At 40.3% G+C, this 23,500-nt stretch overlaps 1 protein-coding gene across 1 annotated transcript in view; it reads right to left on the bottom strand.

Annotated features, from left to right (window-relative positions):
- Positions 1 to 3,181: 3,181 nt before the first annotated feature.
- LOC109891576 (metabotropic glutamate receptor 2) overlaps positions 3,182 to 23,500 on the bottom strand; it is an 86,261-nt gene continuing 65,942 nt past the window's right edge. Inside the window, exons 4-6 of the mRNA XM_031825236.1 lie at positions 19,281 to 20,344; positions 5,221 to 5,398; positions 3,182 to 3,646 (exon numbers count right to left, since the gene is read on the bottom strand). Coding sequence (XP_031681096.1) covers positions 3,573 to 3,646; positions 5,221 to 5,398; positions 19,281 to 20,344 — 1,316 coding nt within the window. The 3' untranslated portion in view covers positions 3,182 to 3,572. The remainder of the gene's footprint in view (positions 3,647 to 5,220; positions 5,399 to 19,280; positions 20,345 to 23,500) is intronic.

Genomic DNA, 23,500 nt, shown 5'->3' with positions numbered 1-23,500 from the left:
CCCCATCCCCGCAGGAGGCCTTTTGCCTTTTGGTAGGCCGTCATTGTAAATAAGAATTTGTTCTTAACTGACTTGCCTAGTTAAATAATGGTTAAATAAAATACAAAAAATGTGTTATTTCATAGTTTTGATGTCTTCACTATTAATCTACAATGTAGATAATAGTCAAATAAAGAAAAACCCTTGAGTGAGTAGGTGTTCTTAAACTTTTGAACGGTAGTGTATGTCTTATATTTTATAATATATGTTACCTTATATGCTCATATACTGTATGTGTGACTCATAGTATTCAAATGTTTATTGCATTTACACTACATGGCCAAAAGTATGTGGACATCCCTTCAAATGGGTGGATTTGGCTATTTCAGCCACATCCGTTGCTGACAAGTGTATAAAATCGAGTACACGGCCTTGCGATCTCCATAGGAAAACATTTGCAATAGAATGGCCCATACTGAAGAACTCAGTGACTTTCAACATGGCACCGTTGTAGGATTCCAAGAAGTCATTTCGTCAAGTTTTTGTGTGGTAGGCCACATAAGCTCACAGAATGGGACAGCCGAGTGCTGAAGCTTGTATCACATAAAAATGGTCTGTCCTCAGTTGCAACACTCAGTACCGAGTTCCAAACTGCCTCTGGAAGCAACGTCAGCACAAGAACTGTTCGTAGGAGGTTTCATGAAATGGGTTACTCCTCATTTTTATTAGGTTAATGCAAAATCATGATGTCATCAAAGAGGGACAAGATTTATAACTTTTATGAATAATAACATAGGCTGTCATATTAGGCCACAATGGAGTGCTCATGGTCTGTGTTGAACATATATAGTGCCCTGTCCCTGGCCATTACAGCACGTGGCCTCATCTGGGGCACATTAGATTGTGTTAATCATCTGTTATTTATGTGGGAAGGGTATACTGTAGGTATGAGTGAGCATTGATACTTCTATTAAGGAATGTACATTATGTTGGCCTACTGTCTGGGAGTGTACAAGTTAAAGGTATAGGTATATATTGCTCAAATTAGAATTGTATTTAGTGATGACAATCATGTAGATATAGTAGATCTTACTGTACTACACCTTTTTCACCATCTAAAGACAGTGTATCACCAAATGATCCAGTGTACCAGCTGGAATTTGCAATCGTGGAGAAAGTTCACCTCATGCACTTAAGATGGCAGTATTGAGTCAGGGATTTGGTCCATCTTTCTGAGAAGAATCTGTCTCATGGGGAAAATCTCAATTGCATACTTATCGCGTCAACTCTCCTCATCTCCTTCTCAAAACTCATTGGAGGAGAAGTCCAGAGAGGAGGGACCTCTGGCTTTCTCATCCAATGGGTTTTGAGAAGGAGATGAGGAGAGAGGACGCGAGGAGAATGTATTTGAGATCTTCCCATTGCCTCTTTAGACTCTTCCTCTGTACAACTTAAGTTTAGTGTATTCCAAAGGGACCCGAAGAGGATTTTCTCTCATATTAACTCATGTAGATGCTTGGGCTAATTTTCACTGAGTCTGTTTGGTCTGCAGACATGGCAGATGGTGAATTAAATAGACAAATATTTGTAATCTTTCTGATTTCACTCACCAAAATAACTGAAGTGAGGAATTGCACAAGGAATTGCACAAGCTAATAAAATAGTATTTTGGAGAGGGATTGTATGATAAATTTTTTAGTCACAGTAATACTTGCTTATGCTTCTCGTACTGTCTCAAAATGATTTGCATTATTCCTCTTGATGTTAGAGTTTCCAGTTAGAATGTTAGAGCATTCAAGAGTTGAAGCGTCTCATTCGGTGGCAGTTTTCAGTGGGTCAAGGTACGCCACTGTGATTCTTCAATAAATTCATTAAAGCAAGCTTTGTCTGATTGAAAATGGCATTTTTTAAAGCTGCTGGCATATTCTTATCAGTAATAAGTTCCTGAGATGTGGCCATGGTAGTCGCATCAGGCCTCGTGAAAATGCCACGCTGTTAAATAACTGAAAATTACAACTGTTGATGTAGTTTGTTGAGTCTGAAGTTCTTGTAGGTGTATCTGAGGGTTACTCATGGTGAGGCTCCATGGGGATGGAATTCTGTAATTAAATATAATGAAGTTAACCCATTACAGCAGTCTAAGCCAGGGTGGTGAGGTTCTACTAAGATATATGGAATTGTTTTCAGAAGGTTATACCAAGGATCATTTTGCTATTTGATTTAGAATGTTAAGACCCACAGAAGTATAAAAATATATATATTAAAACGTTATTTTATGAAAATAAAAATGTGGGCCTTACTGCTATTAGGCTAAACAAACACATTGAACAACAGATTCACTACATGGAACAACCGATAGTCCCCCCCAAAAAAATCGAAAGGAAGTTTGTTCTGAAGTGTCTATCCTATATCTGAGAGATATAATAAAGATGAACATGTTTTTTTTGTGTGTGTTTATTTAAAGATGTATTTAACACGTTATTTGGGCACTAAACAGTCTCCATATATACTTCCATTAATTTTTTCAACTGGTACCGGGGGACATTCAGATGAGTCTTGTGAAGCCTGTGGCAGTCCTAGAGCAAAACAGGCCTGTCGGTATTCTAGAGTTTATGAGAGTCACACCTTTCCATGTAGAGGTCATAATAGTTGTAGGCCAAATCGTTCGGAAGCTACAGATGATTTTGTGAGAAGACAGTTTTTCAGGACGTCTCATGGTCTGACAAACACCGCTCTAGCTCTGTCACCTTTCACCGCAGATGTGAAAGTGCGACATCCGCGGATGCGGAGGATTGAGAAGATCTAATGAAAATAAAATAAAATGTAATTAGTCACATGCGCCAAGTATAACAGGTGTAGAATACAAGGTATGCAAAGGTATCTCTAGCTTAAACTGACAGATTTTTATGGGGATTATTTTATTAATTTGATTACCACGGGAGCGTGGACATAGACTAGGGTTTTTTAATTCCCCTTTCCCCAAATGCTCTGTGGGATTGAAGAGAAGTGGTAGCACAAGTATGGGAACAGGTTTACATCCAACATTATATCTTTCTGCCTCTACAGACTAGAGTTCGATGTCCTCCTTGTTGTCTCTGTGTTCAGTAATGTGTCTTCTGATTGAATGACAGTTTAACTACAACCCATTTAGTTTCAGTCAGACAGCCTGTGTATGAGAGTTATAGAATAGTCAACCCATATGTAGTTTTCATATGAATAAAAAACACCTTTTATTTACATAAATTACAAGAAAGCACAAACCGGTTCACCAAAATCTACATTAAAAACATCTTGTATATATTACATTTAACAAATTTACCATAATTTACTCCATGTCTCCAGTAAAATCTTCAATAAAAAGAAGGGCTATGATACGGAATCTTTATTGGCATCTCTTTTTAAAATCGCTACTAGTCATAGAATGGAAACAGAATCGGGACATTGTACTCACAGCACTTAGAGGACAACAAAATCAGGACAATCTTCTGTGTGACCTCTTTAATATCTGAAACAGCTGATTCTGGACTAGTGGTTATAGAACTCTGTATACAATGTTTGTCAGCAGAGGAACGTGAGGCTCATTCAGTCAGTCTTCACAAGGAGGAAGTCGTGGAGTCCACCACTTCTCGCCCGTTACACACCGTTGGCACAATATTGGAGGCTGAAGCTTTATTGAAAATGAAATACAGAAATATCTCATTAACGTAAGTATTCACCTTTAGCAGTGATTACAGCAGTGAGTCTTTCTGGGTAAATCTCTAAGAGCTTTGCCCACCAGGATTGTACAATATTTGCACATTATTCTATTTTAAATTCTTCAAGCTCTGTCAAGTTGGTTGCTGATCATTGTTAAACAGCCATTTTGAAGTCTTGCCATAAATTTTCAAGCCAATTAAAGTCAAAACTGTAACTAGGCCACTCAGGAACATTCAATGACGTCTTGGTAAGCAACTCCAATGTATATTTGGCCTTCTGCTTTAGATTATTGTCCTGCTGAAACCTGGATTTGTCTCCCAGTGTTGAACAGCAGACTGAACCAGGTTTCCTCTAGGATTTTGCCTGTGTTTAGCTCTTTTACGTTTTTTTATCCTATAAAATTCCCAATTCCTTGCTGATGACAAGCATAGCTATAACATGATGCAGCCATCACCATGCTTGAAAATATGAAGAGTGGTACTCAGTGATGTGATTTGTTGGATTTGCCCGAAAGACAATGCTTTGTATTCAGGACATAGAGTTAATTTCTTTGCCACATATTTTGCCGTTTTACTTTAGTGCCTTATTGCAAACAGGATGCATGTTTTGGAATATTTTAATTCTGTACAAGCTTACAAGCTTACTGTACAAGCTTACTTCTTTTCACTCTGTCATTTAGGTTTGTATTGTGGATCAACTACAATGTTGTTGATCCATCCTACAATGTTGTTGATCCATCCTCAGTTTTGTCCTGTCACAGCTAACTCAGTAACTGTTTTAAAGTCACCATTGGCCTCATGGTAAAGTCCCTGAGCGGTTTCATCCCTCTTTGGCAACTGAGTTAAGAAGGATGCCTGTATCTTTGTGGTGACTGGGTGTATTGACACACCATCCAAAGTGTAATTAGTAACTTCACCATGCTCAAAGGGATATTCAATGTTAGCTCTTTTTATTAGGTGCCCTTGGTCTTTGTGGTTGAATCTGTGTTTGAAATTCACCATTCGACTGAGGGACCTTACAGATATTTATATGTGTGGTGTACAGAGATGAGGTAGTCATTAAAAAAATATGTTAAACACTTATTGCAAACAGAGTGAGTCCATGCAACTTATTATGTGACCTGTTAAGAAATGTTTTATTCCTGAACTTATTTAGGCTTGCCATAACAAAGGGGTTGAATACTTATTGACTGAAGACATTTTAGCTTTTCATTTTTTATTAATTTGCAAACATTTCTAAAAACATAACTCTACTTTGACATTATGGGTTATTGTGTGTAGGCCAGTGATCCACATTTTCAATTTAATCAATTTTAAATGCAGGCTGTAAATCAACAAAATGTGGAAAAAGTCAAGGAGTGGTGATTTGTGAATACTTTCTGAAGGCACTTTATAATGTAATATGTTGAAATATCTCAATGATGAACAATGGTACTGTAAAATGACTTTTTAACGACCATGATGGTAATAATGAGGATGATGATGATGATGATGATAATAATGATAATGGTGATGATGAAGGTTTTGTTTGCCTGCCGGCTTGTACCTTGAGAGAAGCTGGATCCGGGGCCGGTGGTGACGCTGAAGCGTGTAGTGGCCACCCTGAGAGAGGTGACATTCTTCTGGGGCTGGAACAGGATGACGTGGGTCTTAGGGGCAAAGAGGCAGCCCAGCACCACCGAGCCACTCAGACTGACAGAGATACACATGGTGGTGGTCTGCACCTGAAGGGGGAGAGGGAGAGAGGGAGAGGACGGGACCAGAGACAGAGATTACTCATCTGATAAAGCCATATTATGGAACACAATTACAGCATAGAGACTGAGGAATGTCAAAAAGCTAACAGTAGACGGACAACCTCAGGAAATAGAAGGTTCCATGTGTGATTGTGTAGTGCTGCCAGCACCATCTGAGAGGAGAGTGGTGTGAGTGAGCTGTTTGTTTGCCTGTCAGTCCCTCACTTAAGCCTCCACCTCCCCTCCTCCCTTCCGTCCGCCCACATGCAGTTGTGTGTCATCAGATAGTCCTTTTATATCCAGCCCAGATTTGTCTTTGTCTCTTCCGAGATGCCAGTTTAGTTATAGTGCAGCCTATAGGTAGTGGTGCATGGTGAGTGGGTGTTGGGTACATCTTGCCAGCCTGCCATCTCACACACTTCCCAGGCTCAGCAGGTGTATGTCCATGTCTCCCTGAATACTAATATCAGCATTAGAATGAGTTGGGCTGGCAGGCAGAGAGCACTTAGCAGTGGACACGACGTTCAAGCTGTGCTGTGGTCCTTCACTCACTGCTGTCACTGACAGTAGGCTACAGAGAATGCAAATTCACCATAACATGACACAAGTGAATCTTTGAGTTGTGTAGCGAGTCCAATGTGAAATGCACTAGAAATAAATATTGAATTGTCGACAGCCTCTACTTCTGGCAGTCCCTTTGTTGAGCTGAATACTGTCTGTCACATGTAGGCTGCTGTACATTATGTTAAAACATTTCTCCATCTTTTTTAATCTGGTTCATAAAATACCTAAAAGCTGGGATAAGAAACTGATGTCAACCTCATGTAGTATCATCAAAGAGTGCACAGGTGCTATGTTCCATACTTTGTATTCAGGAATAGTCTTAATAACACTGCAATGTGGGCAGCGTAGCCTTCTGCATAATCATAAGCTTCTAATTGATTTTAATAATGGAAAGATGTGTCTTAGGAACAACAGAGAGCTGGGAATCTGCCTTCTCAGTAAGACAAACTGTTTTCCAAGAGGGATGAATTTACCTTGTCCGCTTAGGGATTTGACCCAACACTCTAACCACTAGGCTATCTCTTCTTTAACATAAGAGGTTGCTGTTATGCCTGAATTTAACCCAAAACCAACAAGGAAGTCTGCTGGGTTGGCTCATTTAATTTCAGCAAGCCATGACACCAACCATCTCAGATTGTTCTGAAATGGTTTCTGTAGTTAGAAACAGATATGGTAACAGTTCCTGCAACATTATTACATAAAGACAATTAGAACTAAAGCTAATTGATTGCACCCAAATTGGCCATTTAAATGTACAGGATTCATATAAAATTCATTAAATAAATATGAAGCTGTTTTTTGGATAATTGTATATTCAACCTATGTAATGAATTTGGTGAGTTTTTCCCCCCCCAGTTCAGAGAACTGACCAGGTTCTGATCACTAGATGGTGCTGTTCCTGGTATTAGGTGAAGAAAGTGTGAAGAAACCCCCTCCCAAAGTTAATTCAAAAGTTAACATTAAAATTATACTGATTTATACATGTAGAGTGAAGAGTTCAAATTAGAACAATTTACATGACCAAAAGGATGGGGACACCTGCTCGTCAAACATCTCATTCCAAAATCATGGGCATTCATTTTGAGTTGGTCCCCCCTTTGATGCTATAACAGCCTCCATTCTTCTGCGAAGGCTTTCCACTAGATGTTGGAAAATTTCTTTAGGGACTTGATTCCATTTAGTCACAAGATCATAAGTGAGGCCGGGCACTGATGTTGGGCGATTAGGCCTGGCTTGCAGTAGGCGTTTCAATTCATCCCAAAGGTTTCGATGGGCTTGAGGTCAAGGCTCTATGCAGGCCAGTCAAGTTCTTCCACACCAATCTCAACAAACCATTTCTGTATAGGCCTCGCTTTGTGCACAGGGGCATTGTCATGCTGAAACAGGACAGGGCCTTCTGAAACAGGACAGGGCCTTCTCCAAACTGTTGTCACAAAGTTGGAAGCACTGAATCGTCTAGAATGTCATTGTATGCTGTAGCATGAATATTTCCCTTGACTGGAGCTAAGGGGCCTAACCCAACCATGAAAAAAAGCCCCAGACCGTTATTCCTCATCCACCAAACTTTACAGTTGGCACTATGCATTCAGGCAGGTAGCGTTCTTCTGGCATCCACCAAACCCAGATTAGTCCGTCGGACTGCCAGATGGTGAAGCGTGATTCATCACTCTAGAGAACACATTTTCACTGCTCCAGAGTCCAATGGCGGCGCGCTTTACACCACTCCAGCCAATGCTTGGCATTGTGCATGGTGATCTTATACTTGTGTGCGGCTCCTCGGCTATTGAAACCCAATTCATTAAGCTCCCGATGAACAGTTATTGTGCTGATGAGGCTTCCAAAGGCAGTTTGTAACTCGGTAGTGAGTGTTGTAACCGAGGACAGACGATTTTGACACGCTTCAGCACTTCCCGTTCTGTGAGCATGTGTGGCATACCAGTTCGCAGCTGAGCCGTTGTTGATCCTAGACGTTTCCACTTCACAATAACAGCACTTACAGTTGACCGGAGCAGCTCTAGCAGGGCAACATTTGACAAACTGAGTTGTTGGAAAGGTGGAATTCTATTACGTTGCCACGTTGAAAGTCACTGAGCTCTTCATTAAGACTATTCTACTACCAATGTCTGTCTATGGAGATTGCATGGCTGTGTGCTCGATATATTATGTCAGCAACGGATGTGGCTGAAATAGCCGAATCCCCTAATTTGAAGGGGTGTCCACATACTTTTGTAAATATAGTGTATTTTGTGTCCCAAAAAAATCGTATGAAAACAAAAAACAGCATTGAGGACTACTCATTCTTCATTTATACTTTCAGTTTATTTTCTTCACTGCATCTTCTTTTGCACTGATGTCGCTACATCCCATATCAGTGTTTCACAATCCTGGTCCTTGCGTATCCCCAACAGTACACATTTTTGTTGTAGCCCTGGACAAACACACCTCATTCAATTCATTGAGGTCTTAATGATTAGTTGACAAGTTGAATCAGGTTAACTTAGATGCATGAATTTCACCTTTATGTCTATTACGAATGGAATCCGCAATATCCACCCAAAGGTGAAATTCATGCATTCAAGTTATCCAGCAAGGTCATTTTCTCGGCAAACAGAAAGGGCACATTCTATGTACCAAAAACAAACATCATATTCTGCACAATTAAGGCACCAACCACTACAACTGGTCGGCATTGGGTAAATCCCTTTGAATTCAATCACTTTTTTGAATGACAACCTTCCATAAATATTTGCCAATTGGAGAAGTGCTTTTTTGGACCTGAATGCCAAAACATTCAATAGATAAAAGTTGACCCGTTTTTGCACAACCCACCATACCGTGAGACATCCATGTCTTCATCACTGAAAAGACAAATGGTTGAGATATAATATAAAAGCTTACAAACATGGTTGTCAAACGTTTTCATAATTTCTGAAAAAGTATGTTTTTCATAAATATTTTGTCATTTTTTAACCATTTACGCCAATTATCTAAAAATGAGTAAACTCAGATTCTTTCATATTTGCATATGTTGTAGCTTAGATCCTATTTTACCTGAGGGGCCCCAGTGTTGAGGATCGGCGTGGCAGATGTGTTGTTGCCTGTTGTATTCGGCACATGAGACAAATACAATTTCATTTGAATGTAGGCCTACATAGAACACCACACATTGGCTGCTACTGTAGGCTGAATGATTGATTTGATCTAACTTTATTTGTCACATGCACAGAATACAACATGTGTAGGCCTTACCGTGAAACGCTTACTTACAGTTGAAGTCGGAAGTTTACATACACTAGGTTGGAGTCATTAAAACTCGTTTTTCAACCACTCCACAAATTTCTTGTTAACAAACTATAGTTTTGGCAAGTCGGTTAGGACATCAACTTTGTGCATGACACAAGTAATTTTTTCCAACATTTGTTTACAGACAGATTATTTCATTTATAATTCACTGTATCACAATTCCAGGGGGTCAGAAGTTTACATGCACTAAGTTGACTGTGCCTTTAAACAGCTTGGATATTTCCAGAAAATTATGTCATGGCTTTAGAAGCTTCTGATAGGCTAATTGACATCATTTGAGTCAATTGGAGGTGTACCTGTGGATGTATTTCAAGGCCTACCTTCAAACTCAGTGCCTCTTTGCTTGACATCATGGGAAAATCAAAAGAAATCAGCGAAGACCTCAGCAAAAAAATAGTCTGGTTCAAGTCTGGTTCATCCTTGGGAGCAATTTCCAAACGCCTGAAGATACCACATTCATCTGTACAAACAATAGTACGCAAGTATAAACAACATGGGACCACGCAGTCGTCATACCGCTCAGGAAGGAGATGCATTCTGTCTCCTAGAGGTGAACGTACTTTGGTGTGAAAAGTGCAAATCAATCCCAGAACAACAGCAAAGGACCTTGTGAAGATGCTGGAGGAAACAGGTACAAAAGTATCTAAATCCACAGTAAAAACAGTAAAGAAAATAGTAAAAAAAAAGTCCTATATCGACACAACCTGAAAGGCCGCTCAGCAAGGAAGAAACCACGGCTCCAAAAAACACCATAAAAAAGCCAGACTACGGTTTGCAACTGCACATGGGAACAAAGGTCGAACTTTCTGGTCTGATGGAACAAAAATAGAACTGTTTGGCCATAATGACCATTGTTATGTTTGGAGGGAAAGGGGGAGGATTTCAAGCCGAAGAACACCATCCCAACCGTGAAGCACGAGGGTGGCAGCATCATGTTGTTGGGGTGCTTTGCAGGAGGAGGCACTTCACAAAATAGATGGCATCATGAGGTTGGAAAATTATGTGGATATATTGAACCAACATTTCAAGACATCAATCAGGAAGTTAAAGCTTGGTCGCAAATGGTCTTCCAAATGGACAATGACCCCAAGTATACTTACAAAGTTGTGGCAAAATGGCTTAAGGACAACAAAGTCAAAGTATTGGAGTGGCCATCACAAAGCCCTTACCTCAAACCTTTGTGGGCAAAACTGAAAAAGCATGTGCGAGCAAGGAGGCCTTACAAACCTGACTCAGTTACACCAGCTCTGTCAGGAGGAATGGGCCAAAATTATTATCTTATTGTGGGAAGCTTGTGGAAGGCTACAAGAAACGTTTGACCCAAGTTAAAGAATTTGAAGTCTATGCTACCAAATACTAATTGAGTGTATGTAAACTTCTGACCCACTGGGAATGTGATGAAAGAAATAAAAGCTGAAATAAATCATTCTCTCTACTATTATTCTGACATTTCACATTCTTAAAATAAAGTTGTGATCCTAACTGACCTAAGACAGGGAATTTTTACTAGGAATTAATGTCAGGAATTGTGAAAAACCGAGTTTAACTGTATTTGGCTAAGGTGTATGTAAACTTCCGACTTCAACTGTACATGCCATTAACCAACATTGCAGTTCAAGAAGAGTTAAGAAAATATTTACCAAATAAACTAAAGTCAAAAAGTAAAACAATAAAATAGCAATAACAAGGCTATATACACGGGGTACTGGTACAGAGTCAATGTGCGGGGGTACAGGTTAGTCGAGGTAATTTGTACTTGTAGGTAGGGGTGAAGTGACAATGCAGAGATAATAAACAGCGAGTAGCAGCAGTGTTAGAAAACAAATTGGGGGGAGGGGGGGTCAATGTAAATAATCCGGTGGCCATTTGATTAATTGTTCAGCAGTCTTATGACTTTGGGGTAGAAGTTGTTAAGGAGCCTTTTGGTCCTAGACGTGGAGCTCCGGTACTGCTTGCCGTGCAGTAGCAGAGACAACAGTCTATGACTTGGGTGACTGGAGTCTTTGACAATTTTTGGGGCTTTCCTCTGACACCGCCTACCCTCTGTTAGCGCCTTGCGGTCAGATGCCGAGCAGTTACCATACCAGGAGGTGATGCAACAGCTATTTCCATGTTAAAATGCCACTCTGGTAGGCCTACATTACAATCAAATAGCCACAGTAGCCTACTTGACTACTGTTAAAACAAATTTAAAGCAGGTCGAGCCTCAGTGTTCACAATAAACATCTGCCGAAATTTGCACTGAATTTTCACAACCTTCAAGTTTGCACTCAGCCGACCTGAAATTGTCTCAGTGACTAAAATAATTTGAGGCTACATTGGTCTAGAAATCAGAGAAAGTTGACTTGAATGGGAATATCTGTTGTTTTTTATTACACTGCCAATCCTGTATAGGAAATCTTTTGAAATCATAGAAATATAGGTAATAAAATAGACATGACCATTTAAGTTGACATTTAATGGTGGGTTGATCGGCAGCCATCTTTGTGGTAGTAATAAGAAGTTACAATTTCAATGGTGTACCAGATAAATTGCAGTAGTCTGAAGGGATAGGTTCATTCTATTAATTATATTTCTATGATTGAAATGACACCCACCTTGTATTCAAGAGGATGTTGTGTCTCAACCGATAGTGGGCACAGAACAAAAACCTCAGATAATGTAAAATAGGGTCTAACGTACAAATTGTGCAAATATTAAGAGCAATCTAAGTTCACATGTTTTTTTGGTAATTGACGTGAAAGGTAAAAAAAAAAAGAAGACATTTGTATTAAAAAAAAAATCACGAAATTATGAAATAGTTTGACAACCCCGTATCTAAATGAAAGTAGAACATTTTAAGATTGTTTTATACATCTGGGGTCTCTATAAGCTACAATATGAGGTCCTAAACCTAGCATGATGAAGGTGCATCCTTGTAGCTGTGTGGGTTTTGGGTTAATATAGTGTACATTTTGGCCTTGGGGTAAGTTGAGCCAATGGCCACCCCTTGTACATTCTGATTCAATTCTGTCAGTTTCATTTATATTATGGTATTTTTGCAATATGTCATGCATATGAAGTCAAGATTGTGCTTTTTTTCATTACAGAGTAGACACAATCATGCCTAATGTATAAAAAAGTAGAACAAGCAAGGGTCTAGCCCCTCTTGAGGTCCTTGAGAGAGCAGCCAAGGAAGTGAGAGAAGGGATGTCCATTCGAGCAACAGCAAGGGAGAAAAAAATGACTGAATGACACTGAAGAGGTACATTGACAAAAAACAAAACAAACATGTACCTGTGTGAAAGAGAGGCTATGATAGAGTAGCAGAGGAACACAAGGTCTGATCTGATGTCATGGGGTCTGAGCTTGATAAACATATCAAAACATTTCGCGGACCAGTTTTATGGGCTTAGTAGCCTTAAATGCAGAGAACTTGCCCACGAATCAGCACATTGATACAACATCCCGGTCCCAGCGATCTGGTCAAGAAAAGGAAGGGTAAGGGATATTGAACAGAAAGATCTAGATCTGAAAGTACACACTTTAGGAAAAAAGGTGCTAAGTAGAACCATACAGGGTTCTTTGGTTTGTCCCCATAGGGGAACCCTTTTTGGTGCTGGGTAGAACCCTTTGCAGAGGTTCTTCAAAGAACCCCTAAGAACCCTCTATGAAGGGTTCTACCAAGAATCATTTTATCATCTGAATGTACTTTCTAGAACCGTTTGAAGGGTATCTAACGAGAACCATTTTATCTTTGGTGGGTTCTTCCTAGAATCCTCTACGAACGGATAGAACGCACCAGCCTTATTAGCCTTTAACATTTAAATATTTATGACAATACATTACATAAATCATAAGGCCTTTCTTTGAGGGCCTAGTTATACCCTAACACAGTGCAGTGGAGGCTGCTGAGGGGAGGAAGGCTCGTAATAATCCCCAATTAACTTGCCACAAACCTCCTGTGACACAGTGGTATTAGGAATCTCCTGGATTACAGGCCACATCAGGCCGGCAAGTCACATTATGCTGGCTTTCAAAGTGACGTGTAATTCTGATTGGAATCCAGCCAGAGTTAGGATATCCAACAAGTAGAATTGTTAATCACCCACAACCTGCATTCAAAATGATTGCCAAGGTAGAGCAGATTGAATACTGAGACTACCTCAATCATCTAAACTGGAACAAACATCTCAGTAACGGGTACAATAAATCCTATTACTAACAGACTGGATTAGTTTAGAAAACGGTATATTATTTACTGTATCTTTGTGTGGCATCAATATACTATACATGCAAAAACACAGATATTACAGTAAAACAAACAGCTCTGAAAGTCTCCCTCCAATCGAGCATGCTGGACAATATTATATATTGTTCTATGTAGACCCCTTCTCGCATTCCAAAGACTCGTCAAATAACCCTTTCTGCCAAAAACGGTTCTTGGGGCGTTAAAGGTTCTAGGAAGAGCCCTTTGACTTACAAAAAAACCCTTGATCAAAACGGTTCTTGGTAGAACCCTATCCCTCTGCAAATAACCCTTTTGGAGCCTTTTTTTCAACGAGTGTAGGCATACATTTAAGATGTACAATATACCACACCACCATTCCATGAATTAAACTTTGACCTACCAGCACCATCACCCACTGTCACAGAACACCGTCATGCACTTACGCAAAGGCGGCTCAATTTGCCTTGTCCTGCTGCTCAACTTACCCCATACCAGGGTAAGTTGTGGAAATAACCACGTTTTTTTAGATAAGCTATGTTTTCAAAACTGTTAAGTTTACATTAATTCTGTAAAAAAAAATCCAGGGATACACAACATCCTGAAATATTGTATATGTAGATCTCTTTGTTAGAAAGAATACTATATTTCCTTGACGTAGTGATGCTGAATGTAAAGAAACGTCTCAACTTAACCCATTCTCCCCTAGAGTATATGAGTATATGGAATATATTAAATACATGTCACCAATAAAACTTAAAGATACTGTATATCTGATATTTACAAAGGACCATTTTTTACTTTTTTTTACCCAACTTAACCTAAATCCAATGACATGGTGAAATGTTTTGTTGATTTCATGTTGAGTTCACGTTGAGTTCACGTTGGTTGACAACAACCAAATGTAAATCAAAACTAGACATTGAACTGACGTCTCTGCCCAGTGTGAAGGGCTCTTTGCCTTTGGATATGAATGATGTTTCATCACCTTGTTCATTTGATTTTCCCCTTCAGGGAGGACATCTTTAATATTTAATGTGGTAATCATGTTTGTAATTCATGCCTCAGTAGACCATAATTTGTTTCCTTAAACATTTAATGGATAACGTGCAAATTCATGTTTGATTATTCAACCAGACTTTTCTGAAATCACAGGGTAGGAGGACAGCCATCTCTGAGTAAGATTGTAGCAGATGGAACACAGTCCAGTTATATTTGCCTCATTGAAGACAATACACAAATCACATGAGTCTTTGTTCCAGTTCAGAGATAATCAGAGCGGTCAGATTAGAGCTGTGTTGATCTGTTCTGTCCGTGCCCCCTTCTCTCCCCTCCTGCCTAGGGGCCATGAGGGAGGGTCCCTTTGAAGCCCTGGGAGACACACAGTAATCCCAGCGCACGGGACACAGCTGGGACTCAACGTCCTGATCTTTCACACTCTACTCCGCACGGGGACACACAGCTACGTTCTGTCCCCCATCCAGACCTCATACTCTCCAGCCTGTCCATCTGTGGCTGCAGAGGTAGGTGCACCAGAGGACCTCCCTCTCTCTCCCCCAGTCCACACAGGTATCCCAGAGGGGAAAAAATACCACAGAGTTCAGTACCTCTCTGAAACTCTATGTCATCAGATCTCTAAGTTCAGGATTCAACAGTCACTTGGTCACTAAGATTTTTCAATCTGGGTCGTTCCAGGAGTTAAAAGCCTGTGCCCTTTAATATGAACCACGCAATTTTCACCGTCATTGTAAAGTCTTAGTTATTTGGTTGCTTTGAGAAAGTAATTTCTTAAAATTCTAATAAAATTGTACTTGTCACATGCTTCGTGAACATCAGGTGTAGGCTAACAGTGAAATTATTACTTACGGGGCCTTCCCAACAATGCAGATTCTTATTTATTATGCAGATTCTTATTTATTTCATGCGATTAGTGAATAATTGACGTCTGTCCCTCATTTTAAGGTCAACCTTGTTACGTGAACTGAACACTCATTTTAATATGGTCATACTATTCCTTTTGAATTTAGTTTTTCAATAGAAACATTGAACATCAAATCATAGTGTAAAAGCAGGTGAGCTGCTTCTACTCTTTCTGGCTATTTTCTAGTGTTTAACAATTTAAAAAATGTGAAGCTTACATTGACTTGCCCCTCCCTCTTGCACACAACAAACTTCCATATAGTGGTGAGGAGGAGCTCTGCGGACCCTTCGTGTCCAGAAGTCATTTAGCCATTCATTGAAGCAATTGGCCCTCTGTAGAGTTGCTATTTTCTCAAGTTTTCTCATGTCAATTAACTTGTGACATTCTTGGATTACTCATTATACTAATAAAGTCCGATTGAATCAACAAATACGATAGTCAGTTTAAAACAGTTGAAGGGTACAAGACTGTGTACATATCTGGCTGTGTTGGCAACATTTCTACCTATCCCATCGAGTCAAGTGGGGAGAGGCTGCCCGTTGTCACAGTTCTAAGACCAGTCAGAAACATCCAGCTAACCCTACGCCAATGACGACTGAAACTAATACATCAGATGACAAATAATTAAGTAAAACAAAGCTTAAAATTATGTTTGAGTGAATCCAGAAAATGAATGACTCCTCCTCCTCACCACTATATTCCCACTGTCGCAAAGGGATTTAAGGTGAAATTGTCAATCCTGTTACCGTCAACCCTTCTACTTTAATGTGCACTTCATTGACATTTACTATATACAGTGCCTTGCGAAAGTATTCGGCCCCCTTGAACTTTGCGACCTTTGCCACATTTCAGGCTTCAAACATAAAGATATAAAACTGTATTTTTTTGTGAAGAATCAACAACTAGTGGGACACAATCATGAAGTGGAACGACATTTATTGGATATTTCAAACTTTTTTAACAAATCAAAAATTGAAAAATTGGGCGTGCAAAATTATTCAGCCCCTTTACTTTCAGTGCAGCAAACTCTCTCCAGAAGTTCTGTGAGGATCTCTGAATGATCCAATGTTGACCTAAATGACTAATGATGATAAATACAATCCACCTGTGTGTAATCAAGTCTCCGTATAAATGCACCTGCACTGTGATAGTCTCAGAGGTCCGTTAAAAGCGCAGAGAGCATCATGAAGAACAAGGAACACACCAGGCAGGTCCGAGATACTGTTTTGAAGAAGTTTAAAGCCGGATTTGGATACAAAAAGATTTCCCAAGCTTTAAACATCCCAAGGAGCACTGTGCAAGCGATAATATTGAAATGGAAGGAGTATCAGACCACTGCAAATCTAACAAGACCTGGCCGTCCCTCTAAACTTTCAGCTCATACAAGGAGAAGACTGATCAGAGATGCAGCCAAGAGGCCCATGATCACTGGATGAACTGCAGAGATCTACAGCTGAGGTGGGAGACTCTGTTCATAGGACAACAATCAGTCGTATATTGCACAAATCTGGCCTTTATGGAAGAGTGGCAAGAAGAAAGCCATTTCTTAAAGATATCCATAAAAAGTGTCGTTTAAAGTTTGCCACAAGCCACCTGGGAGACACACCAAACATGTGGAAGAAGGTGCTCTGGTCAGATGAAACCAAAATTGAACTTTTTGGCAACAATGCAAAACGTTATGTTTGGCGTAAAAGCAACACAGCTCATCACCCTGAACACACCATCCCCACTGTCAAACATGGTGGTGGCAGCATCATGGTTTGGGCCTGCTTTTCTTCAGCAGGGACAGGGAAGATGGTTAAAATTGATGGGAAGATGGATGGAGCCAAATACAGGACCATTCTGGAAGAAAACCTGATGGAGTCTGCAAAAGACCTGAGACTGGGACGGAGATTTGTCTTCCAACAAGACAATGATCCAAAACATAAAGCAAAATCTACAATGGAATGGTTCAAAAATAAGCATATCCAGGTGTTAGAATGGCCAAGTCAAAGTCCAGACCTGAATCCAATCGAGAATCTGTGGAAAGAACTGAAAACTGCTGTTCACAAATGCTCTCCATCCAACCTCACTGAGCTCGAGCTGTTTTGCAAGGAGGAATGGGGAAAAATTTCAGTCTCTCGATGTGCAAAACTGATAGAGACATACCCCAAGCGACTTACAGCTGTAATCGCAGCAAAAGGTGGCGCTACAAAGTATTAACTTAAGGGGGCTGAATAATTTTGCACGCCCAATTTTTCAGTTTTTGATTTGTTAAAAAAGTTTGAAATATCCAATAAATGTCGTTCCACTTCATGATTGTGTCCCACTTGTTGTTGATTCTTCACAAAAAATACAGTTTTATATCTTTATGTTTGAAGCCTGAAATGTGGCAAAAGGTCGCAAAAGTTCAAGGGGGCCGAATACTTTCGCAAGCCACTGTATATATTTGTTTTACTCTTGGAATGGGAAAACATGTTTTTTCTTTACATGTGCAATTTATGACTGAATGTAAAAAATAAAAATAAACTTTTTTAAAAAGCAAAACAAATTATATCCCCTAAAGGCCCTCTATTGATGGAATGACCCAGCTGTTATGCTTTTTGGTAGGCTCTGCTGTACACACTCCACACACAAGCTTGTGTACAGTATACACATACTGTACGCACATAATGTTGGAGAGCATTACTTTAGTAATGCATTACTAAATCCATTGACCAATCTTCAATAAATACCGTAAAACTTATATTTATAGCATTTATCTGCTAAAATCATTGAACACAACCAGCGCTTATTGGAGACAGGCTTATCCTTGAGTTAGGTGTGTATTTCCTTAAAGTGATACATCGGGATTTTGGCAATGAGGATATTATTTTTATGTCTCTGCATCTAGTATGAAGGACGAGGTAGTTTCGCACACTAACGCTAACTAGCGCAGAGACATAAACTTCATTGCCAAAATCCGGAAGTATCCCTTTAATGTACACAGCATTTTGCTCTATAAAATGTTGAAAAGACTACCACACTGTTGTGACCGGTATGACCAGTATAAACATAATATTAACAAATCCGTCAGACTTGCAAAGACTAGGCTGCCTGTCATACACCCCCCAATTTCACTCTTCACCACCATGGAGAGCATTATTTGATGTTGTGTTGTCTTTTTGTTGGCGCCATTGCTAGGATTTTTTTTTAATGCACATGACCGTGGGAATATCAGAGTGGTGTCCATGGTAACCTCGTGAACAATTAATTTAGACCCCTGACTATTTTGAAACAGGCGTTTACTTGCTGAAATGTAATAAAAGGGAAAGGCGGCTATTTGAGACTGCGTTTAATTGAGGTTTTATGGTAGGTATGGTAATGTGGAAATGAAATGATCAGAACACAATGAGGTTTGCTCTATGCTAATTGTGATTTTAAGTAGCCAATGTCAAGTGTTTTTTCTGTATAAATCCATCCCACCTATTTAAACCCGTGATTTTGCCGGGATATGATCACCTCTGAGCCTTTGTTCTCCTCTGGAACAGATTTATCAGTCACATGAATAGAGATCTGCTTCTTTTATTAGAGTTAAAGACAAGCAATCAAAGGGATTCGTTATCTGTTTAGAAAAGATTCAATGAGCCAAACTCACGTCCCCTGGCTTACGACTTTAAGGACACAGGAAATACACAAGTAGAAATAACAACCAAATGATCATGTGTCTTCAACCTCAGTTTGTAAAGTACTGTATATATAAAATGTATGTTAGGCAGTGTGTTGAGGTTGTGTTGTTAATTTCTGGAAAAGTAGTGATGTACTGTGAAACTCAAAAACAGCAAAAATCAAAGGCATAGGATGTCTGCTTATTATTTACACCAGAATATCAAAATCAATGTCATTTGATAACTCACCCTGTAGTCGCTGGCCGTAACATAGAAGATGGGCTGGAAGGCCAGCCAGATGATACAGGTGGTGTACATGGTGAACCCAATGAACTTGGCCTCGTTGAAGTTCTCGGGGCACTTCCTGGTCTTAAAGGCGTAGACAGTGCAGAGGATGATGAGGATGCAGTTGTAGCTGAGGGACATGAGCATACTGGAGTCCTTGCTGTTGCACTTGAGGGTAACTATGTCCCTCCTCTCAGGGTTCACTTCCTTCCTGACCCCCGGGGCCTCCACCAGGAGCCAGACCACCACCACCACCAGCTGGCAGGAGATCAGACCCCCGCAAATGGCCACCTGTGAGGCAGGACTGATGAACCTCGGCCGCTGGGCTCCGTCCTTCACCCCGCTGAAGATGCGTGCGATGCGGTTTGTCTTGGTGAGAAGCGCAGAGTAGCACACAGCGAAGGAGGTGCCCAGGCCTAGTCGACGTAGGGTACACACAGCCATGGAGGGCTTGGAGATATAGATGAAGGTCATGCTGTAGCACATCAGAACACCCAGCAGGAGGATGTAGGATAGCTCCCGCCCGCTGGCCTTCACCACAGGGGTGTCGTTGTGCTTGAGGAAGAGGCCAATGATGAAGAGTGTACACATCATGCCCAGACAGGAAATGGTAACAGGGCCTATAGCCCAGGCGTCCTCCCAGCGGATGTACTCCTCTGGTAGGTTGTAGCAGCCTGTCAGGTTGGCCAGGGGCCATTCGCTAAACTTGCAGTCGGCGCAGGTGAACTCGTTCTTCAAGTACTGGTAAGGCTGGCAGGGGATGCAGATCCAGCAGCATACATCTCCAGGCTGCATGCTCTTCACCTCGTTCTTCCTGCAGGGGTCGCTGCATTGGGAGGTGGGTGCGGCATGGCCTTCCCAGGGGATCTGGCTAGTGTTAAGGGTCAGATTCTGGGCCCAGTAGCCCACCTTACGGTAGACGTAGCGTCCGTCCTCTTTGTGGTAGTGAAAGATGTTGTAGCGGCCTAAGCTGTCTCCAAAGATATCGAACCTCACCATGTTCTCTGTGTCTGCTGGACGGAATGGAGCTGCAGAGTGATAAAGAGAAGACCATGGTCATGTTATGATGGTTGAAAGTGAAATAAACAAATTAATGTCTATCCTTGACAATACAATATATCATTAACCCTCTGAACCCTCTGACTCACTCAGATTCGTATTTTGAATTCTGTACAATGTGTACAATGAATCCAGGGTCTTGGAGTCAACATGTTTTTATTGAATGAGCTTGTATCTGCTTCATCACTTCACCTCTCTGCATTCCCCTCTGACATTCCATTCCTTTCACATGGGATTAAACAGTAGCTGATGCATCGGGGACACAGGTGCAAACCCAGCATTTACATAATTGAAGCCAGAAGGTTGAGTCTGTTTTCTTTGACATAGGCTTATTGCACTCGAATGAGAACCTCAGAGAGAGGTTTAAAAGTAGTTTTTTTTACTATTCAGGTGCCAACAACTATGGGTTTAGAGCAGATTCATTCAACACCATGGAATAGACAGTTACTATACAATCACTTGGTAGCATGTCAAAAAGATTGAACATTTATCTTAACATCAATCCATTCATAATGTCTAACTATGGAATAATACATTCTTAATGTCTAACTGTGGTATAACAATTTGCAAGACATGGATAGAAATACCAATGCATTCATAGCTAGAAAGTAAACAGAGCAAAATGACAGAATTGCACCTGGACCGTTGAGATGTTTAGAGATTTTTAGAACCATTCTCAGCTGAATAGCCCCATTATTCTCCATAGAGGATCATCTAGTCTCTTTTGAACTAGAGGAAATGGGGCTTTGTAATGGATGAAGGATAATATGTGACCCTGCTGTACTGCCATTTCCCCAAAGATGTCCATACACTTCAGGCGATTCTAGTCTTGTAATACAATCTGATGTCTTCTGACAGCAAGCTCCCCTGGGGATCCATCTACAATCCATGGACGGCTGAGATGGTTAGCTTGGCTAAAGCAACCCTCATGGACTTTGAACCCCCGCCCTCCCCCACCATCACTCATACATGGAAATATTCCCACCTTTTACTGCATCCCTACCTTAAGACTTGGAGACACAACTACTCAGTCAACGGTTTAGTAGTTAGAGCATTCGGCTTGGTGGGGTTGTTGTTACCTGTGTTGTACAGATGTGTTGCTGCTATAGGGGTTTACATAAATGATCTGTTACTCTGACTATCTCTGGTCACCACCTGACTGAAAGTGTTGTTCCCTGATGAGGGTGTTTATGTTATTCCTATATGTAATATTCAGGCTGTAGGCCAAGTCACTGTCCACACACTCCAGGCAGATGAGATGCATGACAATATGAGCCTCAGCGTGTGAGGCTGGAAATGGTTTCCTCTTTGCAAATTGAATCATTACAAGCTCTTATCTTCAGCAGCAATATAAAAACAACTAGAATTAGTCCTGGACTGTTCCCACTTACTGTAGGATGGTAGGAATTGAAACAATGGATCTACATTTATGTAATCAAATTTGTCAGCAAGTAGGGCACTCATGGGTAGATTATGATTGCAGTATATCATGCAGTGTAGTTCATTTTCAACATTATGTGTCGAGAGACTAATAAGAGACACAATTATATAGATGAAAGAGACTTTAGTCATCAACCAAAAATCAAATACAAAGAAATACAGTTGAATATGGTCTATTTGTTCTCTGGCAATAATCTCATGGAAAAATCACTTTTTAGGAGATAGAAAATCACATTTCTCTGTATACATCTAACAGGGTTTCTGCCAATGCAGAAATATGTATCAATGTTTATGTATTCCTACTGGTTAGTTGAATTTACATATCAACAAGGTGTTATGCCACTGGTCATGCTTGCAGTTAAACAAATCAAAATATATTTATATTTGAGATTCTTCAAAGTAGCCCCCCTTGCCTTGATGACAGCTTTACACACTCTTGCCATTCTCTCAGCTTTATGAGGTAGTCCCCTGGAATGAATTTCAATTAACAGGTGTGCCTTGTTCAAAGTTCATTTGTGGAATTTCATTCCTTCCTAATGCGTTTGAGCCAATCAGTTGTGTTGTAACAAGGTAGTGATGGTACGCAGAAGATATTTGGTAAAAGACCAAGTGTAACGAACCTCTTCTTCGTCTGATGAGGAGTAGGAAAGACCGGACCAAAACGCAGCGTGGTAAGTGTCCATGATTATTTATTAACCCAGAACACGAAAATACTTAATACCAAGTGAATTGAAAGAAATGAAAATCAAAACAGTTCTGTATGGTGAAAACACAGACACAGAAAACAACTACCCACAAACACCAGGTGGGAACAGGCTACCTAAGTATGGTTCTCAATCAGAGACAATGATTGACAGCTGCCTCTGATTGGGAACCATACCAGGCCAAACACATAGAACTATAACACACAGAACAAACATAGAATGCCCACCCCAACTCATGCCCTGACCAAACTAAAAAGGAGACATAAAAAGGGAACTAAGGTCAGGACGTGACACCAAGTCCATATTATGGCAAGAATAGCTCAAATAAGCAAAGAGAAACAACAGTCCATCATTGCTTTAAGACATGATGGTCACTCAATCCGGAAAATGTCAACAACTTTGAAAGTTTCTTCAAGTGCAGTCGCAAAAACCATCAAGCACTATGATGAAAACTTCTCTCATGAGTGTTAAACAAATGAAAATACCTTTGCCTTGACGACAGATTTCCACACTCTTGACATTCTCTCAACCAGCTTCACCTGGAATGCAAAGGGTGGCTACTTTGAAGAATCTCAAATATAAATATATTTTGATTTGTTTAACACTTTCTTGGTTACTACATGATTCCATGTGTAATTTCACAGTTTTGATGTCTTCACTATTATTCTACAATGTAGAAAGTAGTAAAAAAAAAAACTTGAATTAATAGGTGTTTCCAACTTTTGACTGGTACTGTATATGTATATATGTGTACGGTACCTGTTAGATATTGGGGGATTCCTGTGATGTGCTTTTGTATGTATGATTGCTGTACAAGTGAGATAGTTAGCATGCTCAAAATATAATGGTCACATTAGCCCCTGCTAATACACAGTTGTTTCCATGTTGTAGACAAATCTACAACCTGTCCTGCACATCTAATGTGTTTTCTTTGTGTCTATTGTCAGAGAGTAAACCACAGATCAACTGGGACCATTGGCT

Source organism: Oncorhynchus kisutch, linkage group LG5, assembly GCF_002021735.2.
Source record: "Oncorhynchus kisutch isolate 150728-3 linkage group LG5, Okis_V2, whole genome shotgun sequence".
Lineage (NCBI taxonomy): Eukaryota > Metazoa > Chordata > Actinopteri > Salmoniformes > Salmonidae > Oncorhynchus > Oncorhynchus kisutch.
The sequence above is the reverse complement of the archived record's forward strand: the minus strand, read 5'-3'. Positions and strand labels throughout refer to the sequence as shown.